At 35.4% G+C, this 22,090-nt stretch overlaps 1 protein-coding gene across 4 annotated transcripts in view; it reads right to left on the reverse strand.

Annotated features, from left to right (window-relative positions):
* The window catches only part of Nfat5 (nuclear factor of activated T cells 5), an 85,823-nt gene that overhangs the window by 31,390 nt on the left and 32,343 nt on the right, over positions 1–22,090 (reverse strand). For 2 of the 4 annotated variants that reach the window (XM_059264047.1, XM_059264046.1), the window contains 3 exons: positions 21,022–21,147; positions 6,630–7,188; positions 1,423–1,615 (listed from right to left, as the gene is read on the reverse strand). In XM_059264047.1, coding sequence (XP_059120030.1) covers positions 1,423–1,615; positions 6,630–7,188; positions 21,022–21,147 — 878 coding nt within the window. Of the gene's footprint in view, positions 1–1,422; positions 1,616–4,786; positions 4,902–6,629; positions 7,189–7,637; positions 7,700–21,021; positions 21,148–22,090 lie in introns of those variants that run through there. The other 2 variants (XM_059264048.1, XM_059264049.1) reach the window with 2 other exon arrangements.

Below are 22,090 nucleotides of genomic sequence, written 5' to 3' on the forward strand. Positions count from 1 at the left end.
TTCAAATATAAAATGAATGACAGTTCATGTTTTCAACGATAATATTCTTTATAATAAATATACCAAGTGATAAAATTTTACTTAAGTCAAAGTTCTTAAAAGCTAATGCTGACAACTTTAAAAATCTTTTTTTTTTTTTTTTTTTTGAGACAGGTAGTCCTGGCTGGCCTGGAACTCTCTATGGAGATATGCTTGTCTCTGACTCTTAAATGCTGGAATTAAAAGCATGTGCTATTAGGGGCTGGAGAGATGGCTCAGAGATTAATTTTGTGGAATATTAGTTTAAGATGTGTTGTATTTGTTTATGCTGTGGAATTCTTTTAATGATACAAAGATGTGCTGCATTTTTATGTTGCATTTGCTTAACTCTGTGAAGCTTTGTTACTATGCCTGTCTAAAACACATAACTGGTCTAATAAAGAGCTGAATGGCCAATCGCTAAGCAGGAGAGGGACAGGTGGGGCTGGCAGGCAGAGAGAATGAATAAAACAGAAGAGAGGAGAGAGGAACAAGGAAAGGAGAAGAGGACGACAGAGGCTAGCCACACAGCCAGCAACAGAGTAAGAAGGAAAGAGAGGTATATAGAATTGAGAAAGGTAAAAGCCCAGAGGCAAAAGGTATACAGGATAATTTAAATTAAGAAAAGCAGACAAGAAACAAGCCAGTCTAAGGCTGAGCACTCATAAGTGTATTTATCTGGGAGCTGGGTAGTGGGCCCCCAAAGGGGAAAGAATTAAAAAAACAAAACAAAAACAAAAAAATCCCACCAACTACAGTTAAGAGTACTCGCTGTTCTACTGCTCATCCAGAGGTCCTTAGTTCAATTTCCAGCACCGACATGATGGCTCACAACCATCTATAATAACAGGATCTGATGCTCTCTTCTGGCATGCATTTGTACATGTGGACAGAACACTCATATATTAAGGGGAAAAAAAAAAGCTATAAATAAAATCATGTTCCATCATGTCTGGTTAAGTTCTTAGTAATTTCTACTATGTTTCTTTGCATTCACTTTAAAATTTCTTCTTGAGTCGGGCGGTGGTGGCGCACGCCTTTAGTCCCAGCACTCGGGAGGCAGAGCCAGGCGGATCTCTGAGTTCGAGGCCAGCCTGGGCTACCAAGTGAGTTCCAGGAAAGGCGCAAAGCTACACAGAGAAACCCTGTCTCGAAAAACCAAAATAAATAAATAAATAAATAAAAATTGAAGGAAATTCATCACATACACATGCATTATTTTTACAATTATTTGATGGCTGTGTGTAGGGAGCATGTATGTGGGCATGTGTGTGCCATGGCATGGGTGTGTGGAGGTCAGGACAACTATGTAGAGCCAGTTCTCTTTGGGTTCTGGGAATAAACCTTTACCCGAGAAGCCATCTCATCAGTCAGTCTCCACACATTACTAAATAAAATGAGTACCTTCACTGTCGGAAAGCCTTGCTGTGTTCTGTCTTTTACTGAGCCTCGGCTGCCCTCTGTCAGGTACCGAGCTCGGTGCTGGGTTTCAGGCTGTACAACTATCTTCAGTTCCTTCCCCTCACTTTTAACCGGATACTGTCCACACAACATAGGGCTCTTCTTTACTCCAGTTCCCTTTTGGTTGTCCAATGTTCTGAGAAAACCAAAGCACAACATGGGAAGAAAACATCAAAAACAGTTTTCTACAAAAGCTGTCAATAAAGGAAGAAACAGAAAGATGAAAACACTGAAAATAACTGCTTAGATTATTGATAAAATAGAACACAGCCTAAAAGAAGAAACATCCTATATAACCAAAGTATCTTTAAAATACTTTTGAACCAAGTATAACTATATGCCATGAAAAAGAAAGCTGGACAGGGAAAAGAAATAAAAATAGTTGGGTGGAAGAAGGAAAACAATGCAATAATTTATGAAGTTTTCACACTGCAATTCAGTTAAAATAAAATGTAAAAATCACTTGAGTCTTATATGAAGCTAAAAGACCATGATCACATTTTAATCAGACTTGCAAAGCAAAAGAAAAAAAGAGAATGGCAAGAACTACTTACTAAGCCAGCACACAAAAGGCCTAAAGATCCAACAATGAAAGTATATGTAGTATATCCTTTTGGATTTCTTTCTCAAAGTAAGAAATTTATAATGAAAACAAAATCAGTGGCTCGATTTTTACTGGGAAATGAAGTTTACTTTAAATAATAAGTGTGATTTTTTTTCCAGATTATTTTTATCTGTGACTGGTTAAATGAAAAAAGCTCAATAAAAATCTTATAATCTGAGCTCTATAGCAAAGGTAATTGTACTTAGTTTAACTGTGGAAGCTTTTGAGTTTTTTGGAGACAGGGTCTCATATACCCCAGGCAGTCTTCAAGCTGCTGTCTAGCTGAGGATGGATGGCCTTATAGTGTCACCCCACCTACCTCGGCACATGCCTGGCTCTAAGACTATGTTTTAAGCATTTGTTTATAATATCCAAAATTGTTTATAATATCCAAAATCTATAAAATAGCTAATGTAATACAAATACCTGATGAAAATATGCAGAATAAAATCATACCCCCCCCCCAACAACATGAAATAGATTTAAAATTATCCATTTTTGTTCTTGAAAAGTCAGGCCTATCAAGCTTTTTTACTCACAACAAAGTAACTGGATCCTCAGAAGAATACCATGATTTTTAGAAGAACAGCTTTAAACCTGGCTCTAAACTTTACCGATACAGATGTAACCAAGCTGTTGCCGCAATAAGAACGACTCCCTAGAAAAGGGCCAGAAGTGTGGCGGAAAGGGTAACACTGACACAGAATTCAGTAGTACTGACAGGGCAAGTTCACATGAGATGTTTGCTGATGAAGGCAAACAGGAAGAAAAGAAAAAAAGACAAGGAAAGCAAAGAGGAAAAGGAGCTTCTATAATAGAAAATGGGCAAGACCAGACCCTAATGCCATTTACCTAAGTCTGACACGATTGAGTCAAAGATTACCTGTATGTGTGAGTCACTTTAAAGGCCCTAGAGGAATGAATCTATGAACAAAAGTACTAGGCTGAAGCTGGAACAATTTGTGACAAATAATGTGTTTGTTTTTTTAGAGTTCTGAATGAATCCAAATGTTTGGTTTGAAGAGTGTACAATTTCTTAAACATGAGATTCTATAATGATCTCTTTGTATTCATCTTATTACCAAAGAGGTGAAAAAGATATATTGAAACTATGCAAAAATCTCTCTCATATGTGTGTGTGTGTGTATACATATACATATATATACATACATACATAAGAACTAAAATAAATTATAGCATAGTGATAATAGCAGTTTACATGAGTGACTAGATTATGGGTTATTTACTTACTTTCTTGTATTTTTCAAATATTTATAGTTCATATGTATTAGTCATAATAGAAAATGAAAAATTTTAGATTCAAGTACTAAAAAAACTTGAATGATATGACAACTAATTTTGTCAGGTGTGCTTTTTATATTTATACTAGTCAAGCTAGCATTTTGAAAGTAAATGAAAATGATTCCTATAATACAAGTATCTTGTTTGGAATGAACATCTGTTGAATAAGTTGATATAAATGCTAAAAAATATGTATCTGATACATATATGATATATATGTATCAAATATCAAATATATATTTATATACACACACTAAAAAGATCACAAAGAATTAAATAATATCTAAAAAACTGAAAATAGTTCTGCTTTTTTTTATTTTTTTGAGAAAGAGCTCTTATCACACAGCCCAAATGGCCTTGAACTCACTATAAGCCAGGCTTGTCAACCTCTCACAAGCCCATGGCCTCAGCCTCCCATGTGCTGAGCTTACACAAATTTACCACCTACCATGCCTATTCTTGCAACTATGTTCTAAAATTCCCTAGGTTTAAATGTAAAAATGGAAAACATGTATATTTACATCTACAGACATGTAAAACAATGAAAACATCAACTACTTCTTAGAAAAGCAGCAATTCAATTTATAAATTGTTAAGGTAAAACAGTTTAGAAAAAGGAAGCAAGTAGCAATTCATTACATGGGGAGTGGTTGATTGATTTTTGCAGGGCTGGGCATCAAAGCCAGGGCTTTCCTCATTTTAGGAAGGGACTCCATCACTGGAGTCTTACATCTAAACGACAACCTACCATAGACAATGTGATGTGGCATGTTCTACTTAGAATGACATTCAGGTTCTGTGCTAGATATTCTTTCAGGTTGTCTATGTCATCAAAATAATTTTTACTACAAAACGGCCTAATATGACTTTCATATCCACATGATATCACATCTAAACTTATAGAACTTTAGAAGAAACAGGGCTGCTAAGTCTCCGGACATTAGCTGAAGAATTTAAGAATGATACAGTCAGCAATATTTACATATAAGCAGCTTTTTAAAAAAGATGTTTCCTTAATAAGCTCTAACTTTTTAGTTGTAAAAGTAACTGTTTTTCTGTCCATCAGTTATCAAGACTTCTGGCATCATGAAGATAAATGAACTGCTATATGCAACACACTCATTTAATAAATATTTAGCTTTATATAAACTTCAAATTATGTCACCTCATATTGAAGACTATATTACTTATCTCTCAAAACATTTCAAAATTTCATGTTTCTAACATCTTTCTCATCATTGGAAAAAAAAACCCAGGCAATTAGCTAGAACTACAGATTAAGAATGGTTGTCCGTGTATTTTACATTTGGTTTCATCCTTTCCTCAATATATTTCTCATAAATTCAAATTTTAAACTTCTTCATCATTTCCATATACTATTGTCAAATAATTTTCCATTACCTAAGAAGATGGGCATTTCTTCTGCTGCTTGATGGAGTTTCTGCTTCATGAATTATTTCATGAAAGTTTTGTCTTGACCAATGTCATTATACTTTCCCTGGTAACCTCAAATCATTTCTAAGATATATCTATCATACAAAAGCAGAAGCAGAAAAGATGTAGGTCAAGAAATCTTTTCAATCAGCAACAGTAAATCACTGTTTGACTTTGACTATCCGTAAGTCAAAATTTTACTGTTCTTAACTGGAAACTTTAATAACTATTTCATTACAAATAGAAAAATATCTTTCTCTGAAACTTTATTAAGACCTTTTCCACCGCAGCCCAAAAAGCACACATTTATTGACATCCACACACCTTTCAGATCTGTACTATCAGTCACACTTCCTTAGAGGACTTGGGGTGTTCATTGTGTTTCAGAGCCTTAACCTACATTTTATAGTTGAATAAATTACTCCTTTTTCAATTTCTGGACTATTAAACTGTGACATATTAGGAAAGGCTGTATATCATGTTTTCTTTTGGAAATTGCCTAATGTAGACTTTTTGAAACTGTAAAGCATTTAAATTATTTAACTATATCATTCTAAAGGAATTTATTTATTTATTTAAATAAAAGTATAAAGGAAAAAAAGTAGGCTAATTTTTTTCAAATTAATTTTTAGGTTAGAAATATAAGGAAATGAGTTTCATTATGGCATTTCAAACTTGTGAGTATAGACTTAACTAATTCTTGCTTAAATGACTGCTACTAATTTTAAAATGTACCTAGGGGATCATTTATGGACATATTTAATATTTATTATGGCCAATATATTACTGAGTTGGATTTTTAATGTAACAGATCAAAGATGTCATCATGGAGTACACCAATCTAAGCTTTTTTCTGGGCAACAAGTGAGAATTGCAAGCGATCCTGGGTTACCTAAAGAACCATATTCTACCTCCTTAAAAACTAATTCTCAAAATCTAATGAGTTAAATTTTACTGAATATACTGTAGAAAATTTACTTTCAAAAGTCCAGCAACTAAATATTACAATTACAATACTAAAGGAATCCTAAACTAAATCATGTTAATCTGTATTATAGCATGGAATATTCTGTAACATAACCATTGAAATGGATTTGGTGAGTAGTATACCAAGGGCACAGATGGAACAGAAAGCTTGAATATGCACCCACGATCCTGTTTCATCATCCTTCAAGTAAGAAACAGAATCAGAGGGGGGCGGGGAACGGGGGGATTAAAAAGAATAACAATTTTTAAAAAAATTCCTAAACTGGAACTATGTATCAAAGGAAAAAAAAATTCAAACAAAGGAACCTATATGAGAATAGAGTCATCTTTGTTTTTTTCTTGTTTTCATCAAATAAAGATGAAAAACAAAAATAAAACATAAAATTCTTTAAAAAAATATAATGGAATGAACCATATGAAATAAACTGCTAAAAGAACAAATTAACTTCTGGAGAACATTTAAGTGTTTTAGCTAGCATTACCATACTATTACTTATTTCTGCAGGTAAATATATTTTTAAATCCTTTTAAAATAAGTCCATTTGAAGTTTAAAAGTTATTTCAAAACAGATTATCTTTTCTACTACACCTACTACTAAACATACCCATAATAAAATTCCTTTGCTATAATCTACTTTGCTATTTTAAAATTATTTTTCTAGTAAAATTTGATTTTAAGTTGAAAATTTCATGTACTTCAAGGATAAAATTAGCATTTTTGCTTTATATGCAAATTTGAACTGAGAATTAAGAAAATTTGGGAATGATTTACGTTTTTGCTTTGCATAATGGTGATAGAACTTTAAAAAATGTGGATACCAACCCATTTCCAGCTTTTGAGTTGCCTTTGTTGTCCGTGGTAAGCTGAGAAAGCACATAGTGAGGTGCTTTGGCACTGTCGGCATCAAATATATCCATATTAGATTCTTCACAATCTCGTCGTTTGACCCCCGGCCTCTGCTTTGGATTTCGTTTTCGTGATTTACGAGGTACCTCAGTGTTATCATTGTAGGAACTGGTGCTCATGTTACTGAAGTTGGAGGGGGAATCCTCCATCCACATACTGCAGCTCTGCTCAGATTCCAATCCACACCCCTCATCCTGGCAGGACATCCGACTGTTATCCAGCAAGTCCTCAGGTGGTGGTGAGATGTACAAAACTGTGTGCCTCTTCGGGGTTGATGGATGCTGCTGAACTGTGTTACCGGTTAACTGCTTTTCACTTACCCCTCTGTTACTTACCCCCACGGCTGAGGAGCAGCTCTCCACTTGCATAGCCTTGCTGTCGGTGACTGAGGTAGAATAAATGGTAGGGCTGGAAGAGGTGGTAAAGGAGCTGCAAGCACCGCCCATGGAGGAAGAGGAGGGAGCTGAAGAAGCATCTGCAGTGTACAATCCAAGAGTAAATACACTATACATGTTTTCACCTATGCTGGCTAGCAGTCCCAATGAAAATGTGATTTGTGAACTGATTGTTTTCCCCAAAACAAATAATTGGAATTTGGTTAAGTTTTAGAATATAAATGCTTTAAGCAATACAAAGCCTAAGAAATACAATTTTTAAAAAATGCCGAAATAGCATTTTTACTTTTGTTATAATTGATAAATTTTTAAAAATCTAATTTAGTGTTTTAAGCTGTAAAGCAAGAATAAAGCTTTTATTGCCTCAGCTGAATGTTCTGTTGAATTTTAATCATTTAAAAGTAATATAGAAAACCCCAATATGAAATATATGTTTGTGGTCCACATTCAATGCCAATTAAATAATTCATTATAGAATTTGAAAAGTGGGACTGTGCTTAGCCACAAAATATTAAAATAAGTTTCTAACCTATGAAGCAGAGAACTACAGGTCATTTTTAATGCAGACACTCCCTGCTTCAGAGGCAAATCCTGGAATAAAAATATGAGAAAATAAATGAGAAAAGAGCTGCTGATTATTCCAGATACCAATTATAAAATGAAAAATAAATAGAGGAAAAAAAAAAAGATAATCAACTGAACTGGAGGCAAAATGGAACTGGTACCATCACCATAACTTATTGCAAAATCCATGAGAATAAAGGTGAGAAAGGTTTAATGGGAACATGCTTGGTTGTAGAAGATAAACAGGTTGGTCACTGAGAATCTCAAAGTTGGAAACAGCACATCAAAATCATGAGTAACAAAAAACATCCATCCTTCAAGAATGAATAAAAAGCAGAAAAAGGTGGCTACTAGATGGACTTTTCTTATAAAGTCTAATGTGCTCAAAAATTAGTTTCTTTCTATTAGCTCTCTTTTAAAAAAGTCTGCTAACTGTGTATGGTAGTGAATAGCAAATCTTACTGTCTAAAGCCTAACAAAAAATAAAGCATGAAAATTTATAGAACACAAGAATTCCTATAAAAATATCTCAAATCATTTATCAAGTATGCATTGCAAAATTTAAGTAAGTCTCTGCAGAACAGACTGTGCGTCAATTAGCAGTAGCACTGAGAACACTACTACTCTAGCCCTTAAAAGCATAAACTCAGACATATTAACACTGCTTAAACTGGAGGTTACCTGTAATTCAAATTACTAATTTATTGTGTACAAGATATAATTGTACACATAAATAAAAAATCGGTAATGTGCCTAAATTTAATTTGTGTCTACAACCATTTATGCCACAGTTTTAAAACGGCACAATAAAAATTCAAATGTGATGCACCATTATTTAAATATACCATTATTGAAATCACCCATTGTCAATTATAGAGCTAAAATGTAAGAAAGTCAGCGCTTAGATAATAAAAAGCTGTGCTACTAAATTAATTGAACCCAATTGAAAGCATGTATCAAAACATGTAAATTACTTGAAAGAATGACAACCACCCCGAATTTTTCATTGTTGTCAAGGATGAAGAGCACAGTCATGTTAGCTATCTGTAATGTGATTTACGTAATGCCACACTCAAAAATTTTCTCCCAACTACCATAAGTCAAAGAACCTGAAGGAGTTGATGATACCAGTTCCACTTTTTAGTTTGTATCCTGTCAAATGCAGTAGCTGAAATTAGAAAATTCAGTCACTTTTAAACTGCATTCCAATTTAAAGAAAAATTTATCAATTTTGTATCATGCATTAATGCAATGTTTTCTTGGTAAATAAATATTCTTAAAGATCTGTAAAAACTACAAAATCTAGATGCTAATGTCAATGACAGTTTAGGAGCCGATTTGTAGCCACTTTGGGTTTAAATACAGTTTTTTCTTTTCCTTTTTTTTTCCTTTGGAAAATACTATGGTGCTCATTTTGGACCAAATAGAAAAGATATATCTAATGTTCCTTCATCTGTTCCAACTATTGGCTATAATGAAACTAAAATTTGTTTGTATGTGTCTATATTCTTGACTTTCAGAGAAATTCTTTAACAGCATGCACTATTTGCAGTGGATCACACAAAGCATGTAACATGAATGCTGTGAACTTGTACTTTTCTAAAGCACTTACTCCAGCCCTCCTTTCTGAGTCTAACTATCATGCGCACAAGAATGCAGAATATGAGCATCTCAGAGATCCCTGCCAAGGACAGAGGGAAAGCATATGTGCAAGGCCATAATGAAGTCAACCGCAAATTATATAATTCTGATATATGTGTTTTGTTTTTGTTTTTTGTTTTTGTTTTTGTTTTTTGAGACAGGGTTTCTCTGTGTAGCTTTGCGCCTTTCCTGGAACTCACTTGGTAGCCCAGGCCGACCTCGAACTCAGAGAGATCGGCCTGGCTCTGCCTCCCGAGTGCTGGGATTAAAGGCGTGCGCCACCACCACCCGGCGTGTTTTGTTTTTTGATCCAAGGTTCCTGGCATACAGCTCCAGAAACCTCCTAAGTTGAATAGAGCAATAATAAGTATCTGTGGTTAAAATTTTGGCCTTTTGCTTCAGAATGATAAAGATGGGTGTTTTGTTTTGTTTTTGTTTTTTAAACAGCGTCTCTCGTTTTCTGGTTTTAATTTATAACAAGCATCTTTCAACTGCCTGAGACTGTATTAATAAGGTAGTTTGGGGGAAGTTGCTAAATAACACAAGATGGGAGGAGGGGCTGGTTGCCACAAGAATAAATTATGTCCTCAAGTCAAAGGGTTAGTGCTCACAGCACCATCCTCCCACTTACAGAGCCTGGAGATTAGGGAAATAAACACCAAAAATTTAGTCCATCATATCTATATAATGAAGTCTCTTCAAAAATTGTTTCTATATAAAAATTCAAACAGACTTAATTCAGGTATCCAGGAAAGGGAACAAGAACATACCATGTTCCAAGAAAGAGGCACAGTCAAATTCCCACTGGAGACTGAGGCTTCTATATCTTGTCCTATGCATCACCTCATTGGTCTATTCATTTCTGTGCTTTAAAATACTCTTTTTAAGATTTATTTACTATGTATACAGTGCTCTGCCTGCACATACGCCTGCATGCCTGAAGAGGGCACCAGATCCCATTATATGGGAACCGAACTCAGGACCTCTGAAAGAGCAGCCAGTGCTCCCAACCTCTGAGCCATCTCTCCAGCCCCCTAAAATATTCTTTATAATGAATTAGAAAATGTGTTTCCTGAGTTCTCTTGAGTTGCTGTACTAGAAAATTAATTGAATTCAAAAAGGGGATCATGGAAAGTTCAATTATAAGCAGTCAGATGAATACTGAATTCTATTAAGTTAAACTGGCAAACAAGTTGGGTTGGAGATTTAAAAAGGATTTAGTTATTTAAAATGTAAAATCCTTAGATTGTATAGGTACATGAGCAGTACCTGATATAGGTAAACTACTGAGAGTTTAGAGATAACTACTTGCCCTTTACCTAGAGAGTACTACAACAGTCTTTCCTAAAAATATAATGTAATTACTTATATATTACTTATTTACATGTTAACTAAATTTACCATGAAAAAATTCTTAATATTATTTCATTAAAATATAAAGATAAAAACAATGATAACAAGGACATTTTAGATTTCTAAACACTAACCTGTCAATTTCAAGCATTACTAGAACAGTAATACAAAATATTCCTGGGAATACTATAAATATTCTTAAGTTACCTTTAAAGACCTTTCAGGCAATGATATAATCATTAAAAAACTTAATTGGGGGGCTGGAGAGATGGCTCAGAGGTTAAGAGCACTGGCTGTTCTTCCAGGGGTCCTGAGTTCAACTCCCAGCAACCACATGGTGGCTCACAACCATCTGTAATGGGATCTAACGCCCTCTTCAGGCATGCAGGCAGAACACTGTACACATAATAAATAAATAAATCTTTTTTAAAAAAAAAAAGATTTACTAAAAAAAAAACTTAATTGGCATTCTATAGAACTGAAGTGATAAGAAAATTCTGCTTGTTTATATATGCATATTTTTTTCCATTCTGTTTTTTTCATTTTTGGGGGGCATGATTTGTTTGAAGCAGAGTCTTTCTATGTATCTCTGGCTGGCCTGGAATCAGAGACCTGCCTGCTCCCGCCTTTTCAGTGCTGGGATTAAAGGAATGTGTCACCATGCTCAGCTGTTTTGTTTTTTTTGAGGCAGGGTCTTGCTATGTAGCCCACGTGGGCCTTGTATTCACAGCACTCTTCTTGCTGCATCCTCCTGAGTGCTGAAACTGCAGGTGTGCACTACCATCCTGGCCTTGTACACTCATTTTTATTTGTAAGTTTCTATGAATAGAATATGGTAACTACTTCCCTGACCTGTTTTCAGTACAAAGACCCTATTTTTATGTTAGAATGTTCAGTCTTTTTTAAATTGCTGCTTATTAAAAATACAGAACCCCCCAAAAAAAGTTTTAATAAATGCTTTTATCTCTTTTTAAAATGATTTATTTTTGTTCTGTGTTGGGTTTATGTGTACAGGTGTTTTGCCTGTCTGAATGAAATTGTACCATGTGCTTGCAGTGCCCACAGAGGTCAGAAGAGGGCACTGGGCTGCGTCACATTGTAGTTATAGACTGTTGTGAGCCACCATGTGAGTGCTTAGGACTCAAACCCTGGTCCCCAGAAAAGCACTCTGCTTTTATTGTCTTATAGAGCAAAATAGTTACAATGTATTTCCATGATTAATTATACAATTTTATTTGTTCCTTGAGTTGCTTACCCATCTTTTATAACCATGGAAGTTTTTCCTAAACTTATTTACTCATCTAAGTAGTATGTGAATACATCTTTATTTTCTTTTGTGAAATAACTGTTTTTGAACTTAGCTTCATTTATATAAGCTAACTATTTTTCCACAAAACTTTCTGTGACCACAGAGAATATTACAAATAGGAAATATCCACAGAAAAACTGACAATCTACAACTTACTAGTGAAAATGTATTACCTCAGAAGAATATATTAATTTTAAATTTTAAAAATGAAGGGAATCAGCCGGGCAGTAGGGGCATACGCCTTTAATCCCAGCACTTGGGAGGCACAGGCAGAGGCAGGTGAATCTATGTGAGTTCGAGGCTAGCCTGGTCTACAAAGCCAGTTCCAGAACAGCCAGGTTTGTTACACAGAGAAACCCTGCCTCAAAAAAATCAAATAAATAAATAAATAAATAAATAAATAAATAAATAAATAAATAAATAAAGAAAGAAAGAAAGAAAGAAAGAAAGAAAGAAAGAAAGAAAGAAAGAAAATGAAGGGAACCTGGGCATAGTGCTTTTAATTCCAGAACTTGGGAGGCAGAGGTAGGTAAACCTCTGTGAGTACAAGAACAGCCAAGCAAGGAAAGCCAAGGCTATGCAGAATGACTCTGTCTCAAAAAAACAAAAAACAAACCAAACAAAAAAGGAAACATCAGCCAGCAGTGGTGGCACACACCTTTAATCCCAGCACTCAGGAGGCAGAGCCAGGTGGCTCTCTGTGAGTTCGAGGCCAGCCTGGTCTACAGAGTGAGATCCAGGACAGGTGCCAAAGCTACACGGGGGGTGGGGGGGGTGGGGGGGGGGGTGGGGGGGTGGGGGTGCACATCAACATCATGTCTCTAGTGTCCAATAAGTTCTATTCTATTCTTTGCAAATTAAATGTCACCTATGATGATGAACTTGAACTGTCCATATGGCTCATTTTTCTTATTGTTATATTTCTATATTTACTTATTGTACGTGCGCGCGCGCACGTGTGTGTGTGTGTGTGTGTGCGTGTGTGTGTGTGTGTGTGTGTGTGTGTGTGTGTGTATGCTCACATTTCATTGCACACATGTAGAGGTCAGATGACAAACTGTGTGAGTCAGGTTCTCTTTGTCTGCCATGTGAGTTCCAGGGATCCAACTCAAGTTGTCAGGTATGGTAGCAAGTGTCTCTACTCACTGACCCATCTCACTGGCCCTCTTTAGCTTCTTTGAATTGATGGAGGGAGTTAAGAGCACAGCTTAGTAGCAGAGCAATGCCTACCACTCATGAGGCCCTGGCTTCACTTCCCATTATAAAGAGAATGTCGACAAATCACTAAAGGTCACTATGAATGTTCAAAGTACCTGGGATAAAAAGATTGTCAGATAAATATGCCAGAATATACAAATATCTAATTTGTTAAGAAAAATAAAAACTAGATTTTAAGTTTTATCATATACAGAAACCTATGTGTTATTTTATATATCCCTTGCTTAAACACTTTAAAATGAAGAACTCAGTTCTAGATGGTGTAAGTTATTTAACAACCATATTAGTGCTTAAAATGATATTATATTTTATCTGATCTAATAATACTTACAGAGAGCTCTGAAACCAGAACTATTCTTTAAGATCCTCAAAACAAATAAACATGTTTCACTAATTTAAAATGCATTCCATAAGTGATATCTAAGACCCTGAGTTCAGATCTGATCCTAGCAATTAAGTATGCACATATATTTGTACATTTTCAATTATCTATGCAAATTAGTTGAATTTTCTAAAATGTCCCTACAAAGGCCATGAACTTTTTGTAGTGTGCTATGTGAGCCAATAGTGGAACAGAGAAGGAGGCAACTACTACCTACTCAAAAATATTCCTGAAAACCAACACAGCCACTTGGTACACACTTTCTGATCTATTACACACCGATGAAACTTAGTTATTTTTGATGAGGAGCATTATTTGTCTTACTGGTAAATATCTTGTCTCATAAAAGTCACCAGATATAAGGACATACATATTTTCAGATCAAAGAAGAAAGACACAAGGTTTGTGTTGCCAATAAACTGAAACACAGAAGACACAAAGTGGCTGCAAACCTGCTTTTCAACACCTTACATGCCAACCTTCATTTTCTACTTTTCTTCTTATTATAATATTAATGTAAAGTTTAACACTTTACAAACAGATTTAGTTTCAATCAGTATCAATCCACTATTTAGAGAAAAAAAAAAAAAGGAAAGAAGAAAGAATGAAAGAAGTAAGACTTATGAAGAAGTCTGAAAACGAGACCGACCTATACCCTGGGTGAGACTGGATGGGTTAAGTGTCTCTGGTACTATTTGTCTTCACTACTGACAGACACTGTCACACAACCCACCACACGAAGCCTGTCTTTGAATGGCGAAGCTAGAATGCAAGTTAAGTGCATTAATAGAAAACAACCAGCATCCCAGCACATAAAATAAGCAATCCAGATTACTTCCCAAAAACCAAAAAATTGTAGGACTGATCAATTTACATGTTTAAAACAGTTTCAACTTCCCACATGTACTTTTCCCACCCAAAGTAAGTTTACATGCTATAATAATATTTTAGGACAAACTTAAAAAATTAACATCAGATAAATGCATGTAAAGAAAACTTTGGTTAACTCATATTCACCAATTTATTTTTCTGTTTATAAATGCAATCTAATCCATAAGCCAGAATGCTCTCTTTTATGTGGTTGTTTTAAACTTTTAGGCTGTGCCTTTACCCAAACATTCTTAAGAAGTAGGAGCCAGGCAGTGGTGGTGCACAACTTTAGTCCTAGCTCTTGGGAGGCGGAGGCAGGAGGATCTCTGTGAGTTCAAAACCTGGTCTACATACTGAGTTTCAGGACATCCAAGACTGTTACACAGAGAAACTTTGTCTTGGGGGTGGGGCGGAGAAGAAATAGGAGGAGACATATTCTAAACAAAGCATTTAAGGCTATATATAACAAAGATCCTACCTCAAAACAAAACAACAACATACCAACTATCTTTAATTTCTTTGTCACACCAAATGGCCACATACTTTCTTACAGCACCCTCTAAAAGTTACCAACTGGGGATGGTAGCCCATGCCTATAATCCCAGAATTTTAGAGGCTGAGGAAGGAGGACTGCTATGAGTTAAATGCCAGCCTGGACTACATACCCTGAATCCAGATACGCTGACAATACACTGTAATCCCAGGACTTGGAGGGTCAGAGAGGATCAGGAATTTGAGATCATCCTCTGCTACAAAGCTCAAGTTTATCTGAGACCTTCTCTCAAATAAATAAAAACACTAGGCCATCAGATGGCTTGGACAGGTTAAGGCACTTGCTGCCAAGCCTAAGGATCTGAGTTTGATCCTGGACCTACAAAATGAAAGAACTGACTCTGAAAAATTGTCCTCAAACCTTCACATGCACACCACAGAAAGTGCATTCCTCAATAAACAAATAAATAAGCCTGGCGTGGTGGCACACACCTTTAATCCCAGCACTCGAGAGGCAGAGGCAGGCAGATCTCTGTGAGTTCGAGGCCAGCCTGGTCTACAGAGCGAGATCCAGGATAGGCACCAAAACTACACAGAGAAACCCTGTCTCAAAAAAAAAAAAAAAAAAAAGGAATACATAAATAAATATTATAGAACAAAAAAATTACCAAACAAAATAAACAAACCCAAACCAAACCAAAGTAGAACAGAATAAAAATCCTACACTGAATGGAAATATACAACAGAGACTGTGTACGTATGATGTATTGTGTGTGTGTGGGGGGGGGGTGTTCACTTATGTGGGAGTATATGGAGACCAGCCAGGATAATCTTCCTCAATCACCTCTCCACTTTATTTTCTTTGAGACTTGTTTTATGGTTATTTTTGCTTGTTTTTTTTTTTTTTTTTGTTTTGATTTTTTAAAAAACTAAACCTGAAGCTTGCCATTTTGACTAAGCTGGATGGAGCCTTTGAGAGATAGATCCATCTGTCTTTGCATACACATACACCCCACCCCAGTCAAGGTTACAGAAATGTACCAATGCAACAAGTTTTACATAGAGTCTGCAAATCTGAACTAAGGTCTTCAAGCACTATTAAATACCGTCTCCCTAGGCCTCAACAGAAATTCTATTGTACAAGCTTTATGACTGTAGCTACCTATACATGTTTTAAAAAGCTGCCTTGTGCGGTTCGTGTTCGTGGAGTTGTATCCATGCCAGTGGATGCCCACACGCTCCAGGAGAGAATTTGACATCACTGCTGCCATTGTTGCTGTTATAGCAACAACGCTGCTACAGTTTCTGGGATTACCATCTCATAATTGGTTACTACAGCTAGCACAGTGGAGACCCTGGCAGCAAAAGTAGCTACCACAGTTAATTAATTTTTAATTCTATTGGGCATGACAAATTTAATTCAATAGTTATATACATTTCGATTGGCTTTGAAAACTATAAATTTATAAACTCAAGATCCATTTGCTTTTGGGATACCATCTTACAAGGACTCCAATTTGCAATAAGGCTTGTTAAGGAAGGGAATGGCTCAGTTGCCTTTAGCCTACTGGCTATGGGTGGTTAGGACTTCTGTTGGTCTTTTCTGTGTCGAACACACAGATTGCAAGCCCAGCGCCACTTTGAGATCTTTGGCAGCAGTTAACTCTGCAACTCACACACGATTGAGCCTGTATGATAATGAGTATTCAGAGACAGGTAATGCCTGGGGGGCACTCACCAACCTAAGACAGAGTGCCTGTGTGGCCAGGGCAGGCGTCTCTATGACGGCTAACATGACCTGCTGACGTCCCACACAACCTAAGTCAGAAGTTCATTTTCTAGTAAAAGGGGGACCTGTAGGGCCCTGGCCCCCAGTTTTGGGTAACTGTTGCCTTGCTTGCTGACCTTGACCTTGATATCCTCCCTATGCTAATTCCATGCCGGGTTCCACCCTCCTGAATGCTTAAGGGAAGTTCCTTGTCTGTGTATCCTGCATAACCGGCCTTAACAGTTTAGATGCAAGATTGTAAAACATCGGTAGCCCTCTGGGGTTCTCCCATTGTGCTGTAAGCCTGTATTTAAGACCTCCTCCCTCCTTCAATAAACGGCATTCGGCAAAAAATAAAAATAAAATAAAAAAGCTGCCTTGTGGATTAGTGTACTGAGGCTATACTGCTTCTAAAAAAGGCAAACTAGCAACCCCAGAATCTGGAAGGTAGAGGCAGGTGGAAGAGGATCTGGATTTCCAGGCTAGGCTTGTCTATATAGGGAATTGGAGATTCAAAATAAATACTAACAATGAAACTAATGAATTATACAGTAATTATTAATTTCTTTCACTGAATTATAAAACCTATAGTTTTATCAATTCTTGGTATCTTTTTGTTGCTGTTTTGTTTTGGTTTTGAGACAGTCATCCTAAGTAGCTCAGGCTGGCCTCAAACTTGGCAGCCATCCTTGCCTCTAGAAAGATTTTTAACTCAAATTCTTGAGCTAAACAATGAATTGCACACTGGACGTAGTAGCACATACCTATAATCCCAGCACCCTAGAGGTAAAGGCAGGGGGAACCCCAGAGTTTGAAGACAATGTGTTCTAAATATAAACTAAGAAATATAATGCCCATCAAATATCCCCCAAATGAAAATAGACAAATTAATATGCCTCCCCCCCCCCCCTGAACTACTGATTTCCCCCCATTTCTCAAATGATGGTATTATAGGTATACTACCTGGTTTCTTTTTTCTTTCATTTTGTTTATTTTGATTGATTGATTGTGCATTGGGGTTTTGCCTGCATGTATGTCTGTATGAAGATGTCAAATCCCCTGGAACTGAAGTTATAGACAGTTGTGAACTGCCATGTGGGTGCTGGGAATTGAACCCAGGTCCTTTAGAAGAGCAGTCAGTGCTCTTAACCACTGGGCCATCTCTCCAGCTACTACCTGGTTTCTTAAATTGAGATAATAAAGGTTAATATTGATTTCCATGAAAGATTTACTATTATAAACAAATCTCAAGATTAAAAACTCTAAATGTATAATTAAAAATAATATTCGGTTGCTATAACTTTTATTTCTCTTGGTCAACTCATTTTGCTAATACTATTAATTCACTGACTTTTTTTTAAAAAAAGAAAATAGCCTCTGTCATAACTACTTTTTTATAAAATTTGCAACACTGTCTAAAGTTTTCATTTCTGAATCTATCTTTTATTGACATATAGAACTTCAAATTCTTAACTACTTTCCCAAGAGAATTCTTAAAAACAAGCAGGTGAACAAATTTCAAACTAATGAAAGGTTCTGACCTTGTCTTCATATAGGAGAGGACCTGTGCCTCCTGTCCTCATCTTCCCACATCCTAACCCTGGGTCTCACAAAGCAAAAAGATACTACTGATGAGAGCATGTAAAGAAGTAATAGTACAAAGACCAAATCCTAACAATTTAAAAGGGGCTGAGAAACATCCTTTTACCCAGGATTCTGGATTCTGGATCAGCAGCATCACATTTATTTAAACCCTCAGTAATAAGTGAGGAGAAAGAAAAATAAATCTGCATTGGTGAATCTGAGAAACACATTTTTAATAATTAATAAAGAATGTCATGAACACACATATTCCCGGTCTCTAAAATTTTTTAAAATTTAAGCTGATTTAAAATTTGTGAAACACAAACCTTTATGGCAGAACTAGAAGTCTGTTCCCACCAGGCCCTCATACCTGATAGCAGCCAATCCAGCTCCTTCAAAACTCTGAAGAATTAACTATATCAAGAGTCATCATTTTTATGCATTTCACATGTAAACAGCAAATGCTACAGATTTTTGTTTTTAAAAAACATCAGATATTTAAATTAATGTGCATTTTCCTAGCTATCAAGCTTCTGGCCAAAAGGACATTGAGTAACTTGGTAATATATTCTCCGATTTTCTCTTTGATAGTTGTATCACCAAGGCTATCAATCTGATAAATAAAATTGTGACTCCAATGATGTCACATAATACATATTGATGTCCCTACAATTACTACTCTGTAATTGAAACTCTTATCTGTAACAGTATATAATAAAGAAGTCTTTTAATAAGACATCAGAAAATAAACTATATTGGTTACTAAAAAAAGTACATATGCAAATTAAAAGATCATTAATTACTTGGATTTAGATCACAGAAACTTTCTGTGAGAAGAAAACTTTCAACGTTACCTTTTTATTCTCTTTACCATTTTTATAATGCCAATGATTTCAAGATAGTAAGAATTTACTGGGATGGAGATATGTTTTGGTGATAGAGCACCTGCCTATCATGCATGAGGCCTTGAGTTTAATCCCCAGGTCCACAAATGTAAATACATTTATGTACATATATATGTATATACAGATAGCTTTAGAATATTTCCTTTGGTCAAATCTTTTATCTTCATGTTTCAACTCAGAGCTTTTAATCTAATTTACCTGGAAAGACTTTCTCAACTATACAGGAGGTGAAATTTTTCATTAGTAACCCCAAATCAAGGGCTTTAAATATTTATTCATAAGAATTTCTAAAACATGTGGCTATTTAAAGGAAAGTGTTCTTTTTCTAAACTTAGCTATCTTTTTTTCAGCTTTTAAAAGGAACTGGATCTACTGAAAACAGATGTTAAAAAGCACAGAAGAAACAGACTTGTAGTTCTATGCAAATTCAAAATGTCCTTATAAAAACAATTTCAAGACACAAAAGAAATCAGTTAGTCAATTTCTACATGTGGATTTAAAGTGAAACAATACTTCTTTAAAATATTTTCTATTTTGTTTTATGATTCAATCTTTAAAAACTAGATTTAAAGCTCCAAATTAAAAAAAAAATATTCAGAGCCACTTTAGAATCTGGTAGATATGAGAGATCATCTTACCAAATTGATCACTAAAAAGCTCACTAATTCACAGTTAAATCCACAGAAACTGTTAGAAAATGTCTGGCCACACATGAACAGTGAAGAGGGCCAATATTTCCTTATCATGTTTAAAGTTTTCCTTCCCTCAACCAAGAATGCTTCATACTGCACTGTTTGGTTTGAGAAAGGTTGGTACATAAGGCTAATGGTATATAAGTTAATGCATATATGAAATTAAACACTTGCTGCTAGAACACAGTACCAATACTGTCATTTGGACTCAGCCTTCCCTTTTGATTTCTCCTTGTGAATGTTTTGATGGACTTTAAATACTATTTTAAAAGATGACATGTATCACAAGGCAAGAAATCTCTATAGGACAGATAAAACTTCAGAAAAGAAGACATAATGTATTCATTTTTCTAAAGCAAATACATTTAGCAACCTATAATCCCAACTTTTTAAAGTACTATAGTTGGGCAAGCTAATATGGAAATCATTCATACTAATTTATTACTAATCAAGACTTTTTTCCTATTAGATTAACTCATTTTTTATTGTAATTCAAAGTAGAAGTCTGAACCAATTTAACTGTAGTTACAAAGTGTATGATTTGAGAGCTGAGTAAGAATAAACTTGATAAATTTCAAACATTTTTAATGCTTTTCACTGGTACAGGAGAATGTATTTAAATAAAAGATTGTATTCAATTTTGCAATTATTTTCCATAAATTTAAAATAAATCAGACCATATGTATATTTAAGTATAGGAAAAAGGTTATAGTTATATCCTTATAAACAGAAAAGAGACTTCAGAACTTGAGTCCTTTTTCAGATCATATAACATTTTTCCCTTTGGGCAAGTCTTTAAAAATATTTGTTAAATAAAAGGTCAAATATAATTAGCTTGATATTTAACCTTTGTATGTGCACTCAACAAAGTCATTTTAAACTGTTTCCCATATTTGAAGACAAGGTCCATTTTAGGAGATAGCATTCAAATGTGCCAAATTTAAGATTTTATATATATTTAAAAAAAAAAAAAAAAACCTCACTGAAAATCTTTCCATTTAAAGGGTATAGTCTTCAAACTCTTCTAAAACAAACCCTCAAATCATACTCTTTTTGATATGAACTTTGCCAATACTGTTCATGTTGGCCAGATAATACCCTAGTTTTTGTTAATGAAGTAAAATGAAATGCATACCAGCAGCAACTACAGCTGGAGGAGGCGAGCCTGCCTCACCACCACTTGTCTGACTCATTGATGCTACAGAAGTTTCTCTAGGTGGAGGTAACTGTAACTCCTTTGGGAGAAGATCATAGACAGATTCTGTAGGGAGGAAAAAAATTGAAGGAAGGTCAGTCAATATTACCTAATTACATGTACATGAAAAATAAGTATCTTTTCACTTTTGAGAATTATATATTCACAAAAAACAACTGTATCATGAAGGTTGTGAACAGTTATTAGCAAGTATTTGTTCTTCTAGTATATAATTTTATTAAAAACTGAAGAATGAATTTTTCATTGGTTCTTTGATTTTGGTTTTTACTTTTATTCTTTGTTCAAGACAGTCTCTTATATTTAAAAATAAGAAATATATTTTTCAAATTAGCTAAAACTAAAATCATAATCCAAAAACTCACAAAGGTTTACAAACACAAACACATCAATTTAAATGCAAAGGCAAGGTGAAATCCACCTACAATCCTAATACAAGCAGTCAAGGCAGGACCACAGGTTTGAGGCCAACCTGACTCAAAGTTAGTTCTAGACTAGCCTGGGCTATATAGGAAGATGCTATCTCCAAAAATAAAACAAAAACTACCCCCCTCAAAGAATGTTTCTGAGCTGGGCAGTGGTGAAGCACACCTTTAATCCCAGTACTAAGAAGGCAGGGACAAGTGGATCTCTGAGTTCGAGGCCAGTCTGGTCTACGGAGCAAGTTCCAGGACAGCCAGGGATACTTACACAAAGAAACCCTGTTTTGCAAAACAAAAACAAAAACAAACAAAAAAGTGTTTCTGAGAGAAAATGACCCCTCCAATATTGCAGACCAAACCCAGGGCCCTCAGGCATGCTGGGCAAGCACTTTTACCACTAGCCCCCTGCTAAGACTTCTTTTACAGAAGTAAAAACACTATAGGGAGGTGGGTGGTAGTGGCGAACGCCTTTAATTCCAGAACTTGGGAGCCTGGTCTATCTACAGAGTGAGTTCCAGAACAGGTTCAAAAGCTACTCAGAGAAACCCTGTCTCAAAAAAACAACAATA

The sequence above is a fragment of the Peromyscus eremicus genome, chromosome 5, assembly GCF_949786415.1.
Source record: "Peromyscus eremicus chromosome 5, PerEre_H2_v1, whole genome shotgun sequence".
In the NCBI taxonomy this organism is placed as follows: Eukaryota; Metazoa; Chordata; class Mammalia; order Rodentia; family Cricetidae; genus Peromyscus; species Peromyscus eremicus.